Raw genomic sequence first — 14,965 nt, 5'->3', positions numbered from 1 at the left:
GTCCTCATTTTACCTACCTCGGAAGGATGGAAAGCTGACTCAACCTTGAGCCTGGTGGGATGCGAACCTGCACTAATTGCAGGCAACTGGTGTTACTTAAGGAGGCATTAGCCCACTGCTCCACCATCTTAGCTTCAACAAGCATAGCAAAATCTAAACAATCTATTACAAAAAATTTTCTCCCAGTTTACCTCAAAGTTCCCAACCTTCCCAATTTTGTGGACCTTTGGGGGGGGAAGAGGGGATGGTTCTGCGCAAGCTGCTGGAAAGCGTGCATCCACAGCTACATTTGTATGAGCGGCGTGCATGCACACCCATCACTCACACAAATGAAGTGCTTGTGCACACACTGGACCATTGTTCACACAAGTGGGGATGAGTGTGCACACATGGTCACCCATTGTTTCCGTGGCCCGGTTGCAAACAATTCATGGCCCACTAGTGTGTCGTGGCCCAGAGATTGGGACCCCGGTTTACCTAACACCAGCACTGCATTTTTAAATGATTCACAAAAGCATTTTTATATTCTAAATATCTGTATTTAGAAATTAGTCTCATTGATTTTAATAGAATTTAATCTCAGAAAATATGCCTAGAATTATTAAGTTTATTAAGTATTCTAAGAAGCATCAGAAAATATTGTTGTTCTCTTTTTTCTGTAATGGAAGACATGATTTAAGAAAAATTGATGCCAATATTTCCCCTTTTAATTACCAGCCTCCAAAGTTAGTTTTCCCAATTATAGAAGCTATGATATTGGGCTACCTGAAAACAAGAAGCTCCTTGGAAATAATTATCCTTGAGGAAGTTATCATATTCCACACATTGAATATTTACACCAATGATGAATCTAAATATAATTTCTTCAATCATAAGCATATGAATTGCTCTCATATCATAATATGCACAGTATAAAATACTAAGAACTTTATTATAAATGTTACACATTAAAGTAGAGACTCTAAAAGTAAGATAAAAAAGAATACTTCAAAACAAAAAATAGACCTGTTCATTAGGTCTAAACATTAGATTAAAACTATCAATTAGCTGACAAAATGAAACTATTTTATAGAAATGAAACTAAACAATGCCCTCAGAGTATAGTATTATTCTTGAACCAAGGCTTTTGTAACAGAAAAGACTAAATACCATGGAAGGTGAGCCAGTTCTTATTAGCTGTGAGCTCTGGAATAGTAATTCTTAAATTAAGTAGCCCGCCCACTTAGATATCACTGATCTTGAATAAATATGCCTTTCTCCTCCACAATAAAATAAAACAACTTGCTAGCCCCTTCCATGAGCCATGTACATGTTATTTGTCTTGTCTTAGAAGAAAAATCATATCCTGGGAGAGAGTGGAGGGACCTGAGGAAGAAAGGTTATACAACTAAAAATATAATGGTAGTGTAAGAGAACACCCAGGTAGATAATCCCAGTGTACAATAACATTGCCATTCTGCATTTAAAGATCTTTCTGAATAATTATGACACAAAGTGCATGTTTGTAAACTAGTGGAAAGTACAGAGAAAAATAAATTCAATTCTAAAAATTCATGTACGTATTGATAATAATTGCGATATATGTCCTGGCAAACCATGACAATAGGAGTTAAGACAAAACCTGAGAATCAAGGCAAGAATTTTACTGGAAAATAGGCTCTTCCTTTTGGCAGTAAAACTGCCAACTCAGTGATCCCATGAGAAGTAGATAGATATATAAGTGTGTATATAACATTTAATAGATACAACATCTACAATATTCTAAAAAATTCCATTCATGTTGTTGAATTAATGCAGTTTTCTGAAATGGTCATAGTTTAAAAACATTTAAGAGCCTCTGGAACAACTTCCTGGAAAGTTGTTCTAAGAATATCATGTACATAATTTATTTATAACAAGAAAATGATAACAGCTTGGTTGACTTTATACAACTCAATAATTACAAGTTATTTGTCTACTATTGTTCTCCACATTTTTTATTTTCAATAAACGTTTAAAAAGTTTTGAAAATAGAGCCAAAAACTGTATGCTTGATCGTTTCACGCTGATTAAAATACACAAGACACATTGATTTTATCATGAATTCCCTCAGTAAAACAAAATTATTTTAGTGATGTTCATGAACACATAGAATATATGTGATAGCCGGACAACCAGAACTGCAAATATCAGATATTTTGCTACTGGTGGCAGCAAAGAGCAACAAAAAAATCTAACATTTTGCTGGCATCTGTTGGTCACCTGTATATTTTCAACCAGATTGGATTATATTAACAGATGTAAGGTAATGCAACAAAAGCTGGATATGAATCTCAGAAGCTGATTGAACTATTTCAGGCAAGTAATTTTCTTTTGACCTACCCACAAAGTAACTGTGAGGTCAAAATAGTATAATTTTATTTATGTGTGTCTGAGCTTTGTGATAAAAACATGATCAGTAAATTAAAAAATTATCTTGAAGTTTGAGAACTAAAGAGGACTGATGTCTTGTTTCTCTCAGCAGTCAGCCATAAGCCATGTGTACAAAACAAAAGCTTTCTTCCATTGATATATCCCATGACCTAAAATGTGTTTGATAGATATATCTATAAGGTGATTCCAAAAATCAAAATTACAAAAAAGATAGAAGAATGCACAACTTTCAGAATTCCATGCACAGGAACTTATTAGGGTCCTGCTCTCGATTTGTTCTAAAATAAAAAGTCTAAAATACTTTTAAAAGCATTAAACATACAATTCTATTATTTCATTTCATATGCAGTAGGCTTTATACTTTATCTATTACTGACGGAAATGTATGTTCTATTGTTGAATATTGTATTACTATGTCAGTATAAGCAACATTTTCATCTTGATGTGATTACTACAAATACTTATACTTTAGCTTTTTTTAAAAACACAAATAAGTGAGAAACGGAAAGGAGAAAAAAAATCAATGAATCATACCTAGTAATAAGGACTGCATTATCATGGTGGGCAATTCCATTTTCTGGAATGGTGTTTCCATCACTTTGGTGAGACAGAATGGATTTCTGCCACTTACAGAAGCTATCAAGGGACTTGTCTGCATGGTGATTTATCTCCAAGTTTGGCTGCAATACAACATGCATACCAGAAATGTTCCAAACAAGTTACTAGGGTCAGCGGTTAAGACTTCTGAAGTCTAACTATGATCTGTATTTAGAAGCAGTGATTTCTAGGAATAATTTCTTCTTGCCAATTTTTATCACTGTTAAATCTGTCTTACAGTATGTTTTGTGCATGCATCTTAAAGATTTAATTTAATTTCAAACTTCAAAATGATTTTGCCAGAAGGATTATAGATTTAGTTTAATATTTATCTTTTCCTCTCTTACAGCAAGTACTTATATGCAGAGGAAGGTGCTATTTAGAAGGTTTTTACAATTTCAAAATTCAAGAACAAAGAACAAGTTATGACAATACTTTAGAACTCCAATCTTCCACTTATGTAATTTTCATGATATTCAATTGAACTGATATTCAATTATTTACATAATACTTTCCTAATCTCTTCAAATTTAAAATAATGCAGATGACGCTTGGTAATGGTAGTGTTACCCTTAAACATTTTTTCCAAACAATATTTAGCCATATTTTATTATATTTAATTTGCATTACTTATATTTTAGACATCTGAACTTGCTTACCTGATCTTCTGTGAGGACAATTAAACGAGTCACTATAATATTCACAACGTTTCCTAGGCTGGAATCACGGTAAAGTTTGGCAACCTGACCTCCAGAAAAGAAGAAAAGACATAAAGTCAGACAAATAAAAACCTGCTAGCTTTGAAATATATCTCATGTCTTTTAGTTTTTTTATTTTTAAAAAAATATTTTTAATTGTATGATAAAGTGTAGGTGATATAGTATATTATTTGAGTATAGTGGTATTTATCCAGTATAAACTGTACATTATTAACACTCTAAGAATTAGGTAACTTAAATCTTGAAAGATAAGGGGGAAAGTTCATATTAATATTAACTATGGTACTCCCCCTGAAATGTTACATTAAGTTTTGAGATATCCTTTAAAGAATCTGGTGCTGCTAAGATTTTTTTTTTCAAACAGTGTTCCATTTTACTTTTGCAAGAAAAGATAAATTTGGCTACAATAAATTGTGTTTCAACCACCTCCCATATAGATTAGTATAATGTGCTCTACATCTGGCTGCCCTTGAGAAAAGCAACTAATGTAAAATGATGTGCCTAAATTGTTTTCTCATATTTACTTTGTTTACAATATTATATTGATGTCCTAAAAGTCACTATCCACATATTCTAAACACAAATTAGTCCTTACATGAAAGAATGTATGGAGGATTAGGCTGATGTGGGTTACACATCCCCTCTAAAATTCTTTGCAATATACATCTACAAGAACGATTAAAAGGTACCAATCCATTAAAAAAATGTAATAGTGAAGTAGTCAACTGAAACACCACACAATTTGATTTTTAAATAACTACTTTAACAACGTGCCTGAAAGTGGTTTTACTTGATAAAAGCCCATGGAGAAGCAGAAGCACTAACTCAGAAGTTGGCATCTGTGCAGTTTATTTAGTCCTCTCCAAGAGAAAAGCACTAAGGCTATTGCCCTCCTAACTACCTAGAGCAGGGGTGTCAAACTCAATTTCATTGAGGGCCGCATCAGCATTGTGGTTGCCCTCAGGGGGCCGGGTGGGTGTGGCCTGGGTGGGCGTGGCCTACTGGGTGGGCGTGGCTAGAGTGCCTATGGCCTACTGGGTGGGCGTGGCCAGCTCTACATCGTTTGCATCAAGGGTGCCTATGGGGGCCTGGGCAGGAGTGGGACAGATCTGAGGGTCTCTGGCAGAAGGAGGGTCTCTGGGCCAGGGCCAAGGCAGTGGGGGCCGTTCCCTCACTGTTTCCAGGATGGCTTCGCAGGCTGCATGAAACCACTTCGCGGGCCGGATCTGGCCCCCGGGCCTTGTGTTTGACATGTCTGATCTAGAGTGAAGTACACTGTCCAGATGGAACAAACTGACTGGTGATTTGGTCCCATGTAAACAGATGACGCATTTATTAAAACAGAAGAAGCAAATTTATTAATTATGTGGACGCTTTTGCTACTGAAAAAGTAAATGCCAGTGTGGTGGTTATAGCCTATTAACTGAACTGGTAGCAAATTTAAGGAGGGGGGTAGCAGTAATCTTTTCAGATCAAAGTCAATCATTTGTGACTCGGTCATTCAGTTAATAGATACTGCCCTGGCCACAGAACTAAAATATCACTGAGAATCAGTTTACTCTAGTGGTTAAGGTGCTGGCCTAGGATCCAGGAAATCATGACTTCTAGTCCCACCTTAAGTCATGAAAAATCAGCTGGGCCAGTCACTTTTTCTCAACCCATCCCATCTAATAGGGTTTTTGTTCCAGGAAAAATAGGAAGAGGAAAAAGTATTGATTTGTTCGCCACCTTGAGTTTTATAAACAATAATAAAGAAAGAATAAAAATTAAATCAATCAATAAAATAAAAATTGCCTAAAAATACCTGTAACTACAGGTAGCTCTCAACATAAGAATGTAATGGAGCCTGCCCATTACAGCTGTAGGTTGTGATAGTTATAAAGAGGGTTAGCCATGTGATTCAACTTTATGAGCTTTGTTGAGTAGTTGTTAAGTAAAAGTCATGGTCATTAAGCAAAACCAATGGTAACTTCAAACAGAACTACCTTTTTTGTATCTAAAAGACTGCATTTGGTGCATTGCTAGCACTATTGGTTCATATTTCATAGCCATTTTCCAAAGAAGTAAATAACATACTTCACTGACAACTGGGATACATTCTTAGAAAAAAGTAACTGAAAAAATAACACCTTTAGTAATATATTCTTATATTTTAAACCTAATAACATTACAATCTGCAGTGTTAAAATAAGTTGCGTGAATATGTAAAGGGATAAAACTTACAATATTCATAACACTCAAAATATAATGTTCAATATCTTTGCGCCCATGGTATCCCACCATCATTTTGTCTGCTACTACCAGCGTCTCCACAAAACGTTCAGTGCTTATTGATCTCTTCAATCGATGATGATTGTTCAAAGTCTGATTAACTGGCAGAAGAGATGGAAAAGCAACAGTATTGTTCAAACACCAAGGTTTACCGCTTCCCATGAGTTCTTCTAGGAATCAAAATAATTAGTGACATTATTGAGTGTTCTTTTATTATTTATTTATCTATTTTATGTTATATAACATGCATACATATATATGTATTTTTAAATTATTTTGTTCCAATTTCTTCAACAAGTTGATATTTTATTTAGCATAGGAAAAATTTAAAAATTAAACCATAACACAAATTATACAAATTAGGAATTTTAAAAATTAAAAACACTAGATAACCTGATTTGGTATAAAAAGTTATACTTGCCATAACTATTCTCAAATACTTTATTATAAAAGGGGATAAATAAAGGTAAAGGTAAAGGTTCCCCCGCACATGCGTGCTAGTTGTTTCCAACTCTAGGGGCCAGTGCTCATCTCTGTTTCAAAGCCAAAGAGCCAGCACTTGTCCGAGGACGTCTCTGTGGTCATGTGGCCAGCATGACTAGACGCCAAAGGCGCACGGAACACTGTTACCTTCCCACCGTAGTGGTCCCTATTTTTCTACTTGCATTTTTACATGCTTTCAAACTGCTAGGTTGGCAGAAGCTGGGACGAGTAACAGGCGCTCACTCTGTTACGTGGCACTCGGGATTCGACCCGCCAAACTGCCGATCTTCTGATCGACAAGCTCAGCGTCCTAACCCACTGAGCCACCATGTCCCTTTTTAAAAGGGGATAACATAAGTATAAATGGTGATGATGCAATGGTTAGAATGCAGTATTTCAGGCTAACTCTGCCCACAACCAGGAGTTTGATCCTGACCGATTCAAGGTTGACTCAGCCTTCCACCCTTCCAAGGCTGGAAAAATCAGGACCCAGATTGTGGCAATATTCTGACATTTGTAAACTGCTCAGGGAGTGCTGTAAAGCAGCATTCCCCAACTTTTCTGGGACTGGTGGACCAGCAGAGATGACGGCAGCAGTGGGAGGGAGAGGGATGGTTTCATGTGCATGTGCATGCTGCTTTTATAAATGGAACTGTGCGCACACGCACATACACTTGCCCACCACTTCCGCAGCCCAGTTTCTAATGAGCTGCGGACTGGCAAAGGGCTGCGGACTGGGGTATAAAGCAATATGGAGCAGAATATTAGTCTAAGTGCTATTGCTATTGTTATTATTCACTAATGTGATATTCACATAGAAATGTAGAACTGCATAGTTAAAACTTATTATTTGCAAACCCAAATTTTGGATACTTGTGTTGGGCTGAAATTTGGAATGTTTCCAATGTTTTGGAAAGTTCTCAATGTTTCTCAAGCACGTTGCATATAAATTCTTACCTTAACTTGAAAATCTAAATTGATCATATTGATCTATTGGTTATATGTGAATTATTCCATTATTAAATCAAACCTACTTTTCCAATATAATGTTGCTTTAATTTATACTGAACATAAAAATAGAAAATATTTGTGTGAAAAATAAGTCTGTATCAGCATGTTAATTACTCTATTCGGATATCAGTACTATAAACATTTCTATTAAGGAAAATGCTTCTAGAAGCTATAAAATAGTTTTGTACTTCTTCCAAAATATGTGCTGCATTTCTTTAAAATTAAACATATTGATTCTATTTTTATTTATTAATTAAATTTAGATGCTGCCCGTCTCATTGTTATAGCAACTCTGGGTGCCTTACAATATAATAAAAAGGTGAAAAAGATTACAAAATAGCTAAAATTAAGAGGATTAAATAAAAAAAACTAAAAACCAAGAAGATAGGCAGTATGGGAGAGTGGATCTTCTCTCTACTCCATCAGCCACCCCAATATAGCAAACCCTTATTGGGGACCCAGGTCAACCAGCAGAATAAGGTTTTAAGGCTCTTCCAGAGGCCAGTAATGTGAGGGTGGACCTCACCTCTAGTGAGAGACTATTCCAAAGGATAGGGGCCACAGCAAAAAAAGACTCTTCTCATCACTGAAGTGAGTGGTATGGGCTAGTCCCATTGAGATGAGATAGCTCCAGAGGTACTCTGGACCCATGCCATAAGATAATGACCAATAACTTGAACTGGACCTGAAAGCAAACTGCTAACCAGTGCAGCTCACACAACGGTGGTGTTATATGTGCCACTTCAGGGGCCTCCAGAACTAATCTTTATCTGAAACTGATAAACCTATTCCTCTGGGGATCTGAATTTGATTCTGATAAGAAAGTCTTTAATTGAGAAACCTACAAACAAATGTACAGCTTGAACTGATAAGGAATTTCCTATTGATAATGCATAGGGCTTTCTATTTGAGAACAATTTAGCTGCTTTAATAGAAGCCGAACAGGTAGCAGTATTTTGGATTTTTGCTTTTAGTATTTTTCTCTGCAGGTTCATGATATTCTTGGAAAAAAGTAGTACCACAAAACAAACTATAATAAAATATACATTGTATTTTCCTTTGAATGAAAAATAAAAATAGCTAGGTATTTTTTCACAATTGGTAATGAAATTATTACTGGAATTTTGACCTATTTACCTGAAATATCGCAATGGGTATGATCATAGAAGAACTGATGATACAATGAAGATTTTTTATAAATTACATGTGGATGACCAACTTCAAAATGAAAATTATCAGACTGTTCACTTGTGTTCCTTAAAGGTTCAATAAAATATTCTTCATCTTCTGTAGCAATTATACCATGCTTAAGGAAAAAAGAAAAGATGTATCTAAAAGTTATTCAAAAATATAAAAATGCATAAAACATATATTTTAATATACTAATTTAGTCTCCCAGTTAAGCTAAATTTTTTAATCTCAATAAAACATTTCAATATGAAAGCAAGCATTTAGAATACTATTAATAAGTGCAAAAATATGCATGCATAATTAGCATTCAATTTGAAGATTCATATATATCTCCCTTGGACATATATATTCTCCTATAGAAAAAGTTGTGCATTTCCACCTGTTTAGACATAAAAGTTTATATAATACACAGCTGTCAAGTTTGTACAGGCATGGCAAAATTTAAGTATGAACTATGAAAACAGCAAAAAAAATTGAAATTACATCATTGCCATCCTTAATAATTAGATCCAAAGAAAATATTAACATGCAGATATTATAGTGGCATATACTATAGATGACGGGTGTCAAACTCGCTGCATCAAGTGATGTGTCGCGACATATCGTGACTTTTTTCACATTGCCAGAGCTGAGGTGGGTGCAGCCTCTGCATGATGCAACCGGTCCAAGGGCTGGTAGTTTGACATCCCTACTATAGATCATTCATTATAATATACCATAAAAGATTAAGTCTCCAAGCTGAACTCAAGTCTAGGTGACTTGGATACAAGCAATACTATGGAAGTGTTTTGCAATTATCTTCTTCCAAGATGCTTTCCAACTTCCCATACTAGCCTACATTTTAGTATTGCCTCATCCAAATACAAACCAGGCTGGACCATGCTTACTGTAACTTCCAAACTCAGATAATGTCAGTCAAAGACTTTCACCAAATTAAAATTAATATATTAAAATAGCTACAATTATAGCACAGTCATAAGATACCGTAAATATTTGAATTACAAAAGTATTCAAAGCAATGTATTAAGAAGAAAAATGTATTGTTTTGACCGAACAAAAACTACCAAAATTATTCATGTTATTTAGACTGCTTATAGAAACTGTTCAAATTCCAATCACAACTGCTGCACAAACCAGCACATCATCAAAATAGAGATGTAATCCTCAATTTCTACAATGAACTGATAATTAATTTATTTTATTACTTGTTTAGATTTGACTGTTACTGTTTGAGTGTTATAGCGGAAATACATTAAGCATATTAAATACCTAAAATTCATCTTAGAACTTTCACTGATAAACACAGGACATAAAAATAACAGGAAAATCATGAAAGCCATTACTTCAGTTTAGCTTTTGACGTAGAAATGAAAAGTAAAGAATGTTTTGGCTTGTTCAAGAATATATTTCAATGGTTTTCTCTTTCAATTAATTCATAGGACTAACAAATGCAGAAATCATTAAGAATTACTGAACCAAAAAAATCAACCTCCCTGAAACACATATGGATACTATATTAAAGCCCATCACTAGAACAAAACAGTATTTTCTTTCTTTAAAAGCATAAATACATTACAAAATAAAATAAGTACTTATGAATGTGTCAAAGGAAAATACTGAAAAAAACTAAAAACTATGGGTATATGATGCAGTTTATGAAAACAATCCTAGTTGTTTCTTTGACTATAATTTATATTTTATGCTGAATAACTTAGTCATCTGAATGATTAACCAATTTATCTTTAAAAAGATAATAATCTTGTATTCTAGTTTTCATTTTGGCTAATTTGTTAATTTCTTTTTTACTTGATGTCCCAATACTATTGCGCAAGCTGCCTCAAGTTATCGCATACAAATTGATAAATGAAACAAAAACCAACCCAAGTTGCCACCTGTAGTGACCACTTCCAAGTCTCACTTGTAGATGCTAAATGAGGACTATCTGTATAATTCATAGGGCAACCTCTGATAGAAAAAGTTACCTCTTTCTCTCAGCTCCACAACTTTCACCAATTCATGACAGACGGAGAAGAGGTCCCCTAAAATGAAGATTTTCTTATACCCCTGAGGAATCTTGTTTATTTAAAGAGAAGTTCCTCTTTTTTCCCTCTCCTCAGCCTTTTCCAATTACCGGTAATACAGGGAATGATTAAAATTCGCTGAAGGAAAAAGTTACAGATAAATTAGCACTCTTTAACTGAATATGTTTATGCATTAAGATATGGGGTTTTAAAATAAAATTATCCAATCTACTCACACAGATAGAAAAATAAATCCTATCTATACAGACCTTTATTTATTCTATTAGGATAATTAATTGAGTACTGACAACTAACAGAACAGCTGCTCTGTACAAGAGCCACACAACCAAGCACACTGAGATCTACTCCGAATAAAAATTATCGTGAACTACAGTTTATGGTTAAGTGTGAAATCATTGCAATAAAACTTTTTTTTATCCTCACAGAAATGTTAGGAGGCAAGTGAGATCATTTATATTATGCCAAGATCAGTGAAAATGAGGTCTGAAGAGAAATTAGCCCCATTTTCTTAAAAGTAGAAAACACAAATATCATAAACTAAAATATGACTGGGAAGATTGTGATGTCTTAAGTTTATTTCTCAACTTTAAGAAGTGTGGATCTCAACTGCCAGCATTCCTCCAGTCAACAAGCTTACTGTGGAAATTCTGGAAACTGAAGTCCACACATCTTAAAAAACTGTTGACAGACACCACTAATTGATTGCATGTTACAGTAATGTTACTGGAAATCAAGAAATGACTATTTAGAGAATGGCAGGTATCTCCTAAAACCAGTCCTGTCCTTCAAAATGGTTGCACATTATGATTGGCCACAAAAAGGCCACATACTTTTTATATTCACTTTTTTTCGTAAGGAAAGCCTATTATTTATTTATTTCTATCCCGCCTTTATTGCATAAATAACTCAAGGTTGCAAATTATTTTCCCCACAACAACAACTCTGTGAGAGGGTTGGACTTAGAGAGAATGACTGGCCCAAAGTCACCCAGCTGGTTTTCATGACTAAGGCAAGAGTAGAACCCAAGAATTTCCTAGTTTCTAGCCTGGAGCTTTAACCACTACACCAAAACTTTTCTCTATTTAAAAAAACCCCATCAGATTATCTATTCCTCTTTTATTTAACTTCTTGAATGTATTGAGCTATAATTCCAGAATTCCCAGCCCTCTTCCTTTTTCCCCTTTACATACAATGATTCAAAATTCATAAATATATAGTGTGCCATTTGACTGGTATTTTTGTCATAAGAATAGAAAAATGAATTCTTTATTAATCTTGCCTGTGTATTGTATATTCCATATTTATTTCATGGCCCTTAGGAAGGGTCTGTAAAGATGCTTCTTCTTCTTCAGGCTAGTAAACTTAAAGCGTCCACTTCATTGGAATTGTTGCTTTGAAAAGTAATTCAAGAGAAATTTAATAAAGCTGCAACTATGCTGATCAGTGTTGCAAAAGAATAAGGATTAATTAAAAATAGAGAGAAACCTAATTCTAACATTTTGGAATCATAATGAGTAATCCTATTTGTAGAAAATTTATGAAAGTTTAAGAGACCTATATGCAAACCAACCATGATTGTCTCACATTATGGATGATACTTAGATTTACTACAGTAATAAGCAGTGGTCATTCTCCAAACATGGTGCTCTTTTACCATTTTCTAACCAAGTGCTTTACAGTTATTTTTAGATTTGAATTATAGTACAACTGTACAAGTCTATTTCTATATAAGACTCACTCCTGAAATAACACAGAATTGTGACAGCAAATTATCACTTACAAAAAATACAGCTTATCCTTGGATTATCCCTTTGGCTGTGATTTATTACCACTAATACTGAAAAAACAGTTATTTTCATTCCCAGTTTGCATGTTTGTAGGCCAAAGAGTTGTGCCAACAGATTTGCTAGTATTAGGAAATTGCATTGTGCAGTTCATAAGAGGAGCTTATACTACTTTCTCCATAAAAAGGTTCTGTCCAATAAAAACATCTGTAAAATTATACAGATGTTGCCAATGTGATATAGGCATTTCAGATGTTTTCATTGAACATCTGACCACATCAGCTGGAAGCCAGAATTGATCCATATAGAAAAGACCTACTGAAAGTGAAGAATAATGTAATAATGACTATACCACACCAGAAATTTATGAAACTTTTATCTAAATTCTTACTGCAGGCAAACTATTTAGCTACAGTGGATGTTTTATTTGCACAGCATTTTGAACTGCTGGGAGTCCTAACGGAATACCTGTACAAATTGAATGAAAGGAATAATAGCATAGTGTTTGAAATGTCCCTGAATACATACATACATACACACATACATACATACACACATACAAACATACAGACATACATACGATCACCACATAAAACTATATGAACCATTTTGAATTTTCAATATTTCTATAGAAATATGACCTAAAAACATGATCTGTACTCAATACATTCTAAAACTAGAGAAAGAGGACCCAGTTAAACAAATAAGTTGAAAGCATTATATTGGTTCATTTATTTATTTATGAAAGTCTCGTCACTCATTCATTCATTCAATCCACATTCATTCAATAGTCATTCATTCCTATCTCTATCTCTTCTTGTTTACAATGGACTGTCAGTACCCCATTCCTAGTACATTCAGTCTACTTTTCTCTGTCTCTCATTAATAACCACTCTTACTATACATAGCCATTTTTGTTATTTTTGATAAACATTCATTCATTGCAATCATGTACTGCCCACTATTGTTCTATCAGCATTTACAATCTTAACCTCTCTCAAAAGGAAATAGCGTGTAGGTGTGTATTGTTAAGTTTATTCCTATATACACTGATGCATCTACTTACTCTAGTTCTTTGGCATTTGTATATAATTTGCAAATGTTCACTCCAAAAACCTATCAAACCTAGTCCCTTGTCTTTGAAACATTAATTTTAATTTCCATGAACTTCATCATATATCCTGTTTAAAATTTGCTATCAGGTTTTCAGCCAACAATGTGGCACTACCTGCATACAAAAGGACAATATATTTACAAACATCTCTTTATCACAAGTATTCTTTAAATAGTTATCAATAAATATGTTAAACAACCAACAGGACATCATACATCATTAATTTACTCCCTGTTCAATATTGAATATAAGTGTTTATTTATTTTCACACGTGCTTTATTTCCCTCCTATACAGTTCTTACTACATTCTGCAACCAAACGTTTAAAAAATAATGTATTAATAAGATTAGACAAATAATTTAAAGTAATCACACACAAAAATTAAGAAACAAAAAACAAACCAAAATATAATCAACTACTAATAAAATGAAAGTAAATTGTTTATCAAAAAACTTTTGATAATTCAGTTCCCCTTCCCTTCCATTTATCTTCCCAACTGCTAACCATTCCCAAATATTAGTCCTCTATTGCATATAGTACATAGTGTAGTTTATTTATTTATTTATTTTATTGCATTTATATACCGCCCTTTCCCTGAGGACTCAGGGCGGTTTACAGGGAGTTAAAAATCAACCATACAAAAGTTAAAAACCAATTTAAAAAATATTAAATCAACCCTGTACTATTAAAAACCCCAATTAAAATAAATTTCTCCTCAGCCTGGGCCCGAGAGCTCAAAGAGCCAGGTCTTCAGGCCCCGGCGGAATGATCGGAGGTCGGGGGCAGTCCTCAGCTCCACCGGCAGCTGGTTCCAGAGGGCAGGCGCTCCCACTGAGAACACCCTATCCCTGGGTGTCACCCGCCGGCAATCTCTTACCGGCGGGACCCTGAGCAGACCCTCCCTGTGGGAGCGCACTGGGCGAAGGGCGTTTGATGCCGGCAGCAGGTGTTCCCTCAAATAGTTATTTCATATATTTTCATTAGTCTCTTAATTTTACAATTAAAGAACTGCAATATGTTGTAAAGAAAGGAGCCATTTTAGATTAAATTAAATTATACTTCTCTTGTAAGTATATAATATCACTTTTGCTATTTCTGTATGTTCTCCAGTTTTGGTATCCCAATCTTATATACTGTAATTAGAAAAGTTTCACTTTACCAATATTGTGCCAAATTTGTTGTTGCAGCTGTCAGCATCTATCTTAGTAAATTGTGATAATTTTCATTTGTGTTTTCTGGAATTATTCCTAATAAAGCATTAAATATTATTCATAAAAACTTCTGAATAATATGATGTATTTCCTTTCAGTAATTCTGAGGTTTTTTAAATGACTATCAAAT

At 34.3% G+C, this 14,965-nt stretch overlaps 1 protein-coding gene across 1 annotated transcript in view; it reads right to left on the bottom strand.

Moving 5' to 3' along the window:
- Positions 1-14,965, bottom strand: part of ADAMTS6 (ADAM metallopeptidase with thrombospondin type 1 motif 6) — a 151,235-nt gene that overhangs the window by 99,583 nt on the left and 36,687 nt on the right. The window contains exons 4-7 of the mRNA XM_083356960.1: positions 8,631-8,799; positions 5,952-6,169; positions 3,669-3,752; positions 2,947-3,092 (exon numbers count right to left, since the gene is read on the bottom strand). Coding sequence (XP_083213086.1) covers positions 2,947-3,092; positions 3,669-3,752; positions 5,952-6,169; positions 8,631-8,799 — 617 coding nt within the window. The remainder of the gene's footprint in view (positions 1-2,946; positions 3,093-3,668; positions 3,753-5,951; positions 6,170-8,630; positions 8,800-14,965) is intronic.

This window comes from Vipera ursinii (assembly GCF_947247035.1).
Source record: "Vipera ursinii genome assembly, chromosome: 2".
Classification (NCBI taxonomy): domain Eukaryota; kingdom Metazoa; phylum Chordata; class Lepidosauria; order Squamata; family Viperidae; genus Vipera; species Vipera ursinii.
Note: the sequence above shows the minus strand (reverse complement) of the source record. Positions and strands in the feature narration are given on the sequence as shown.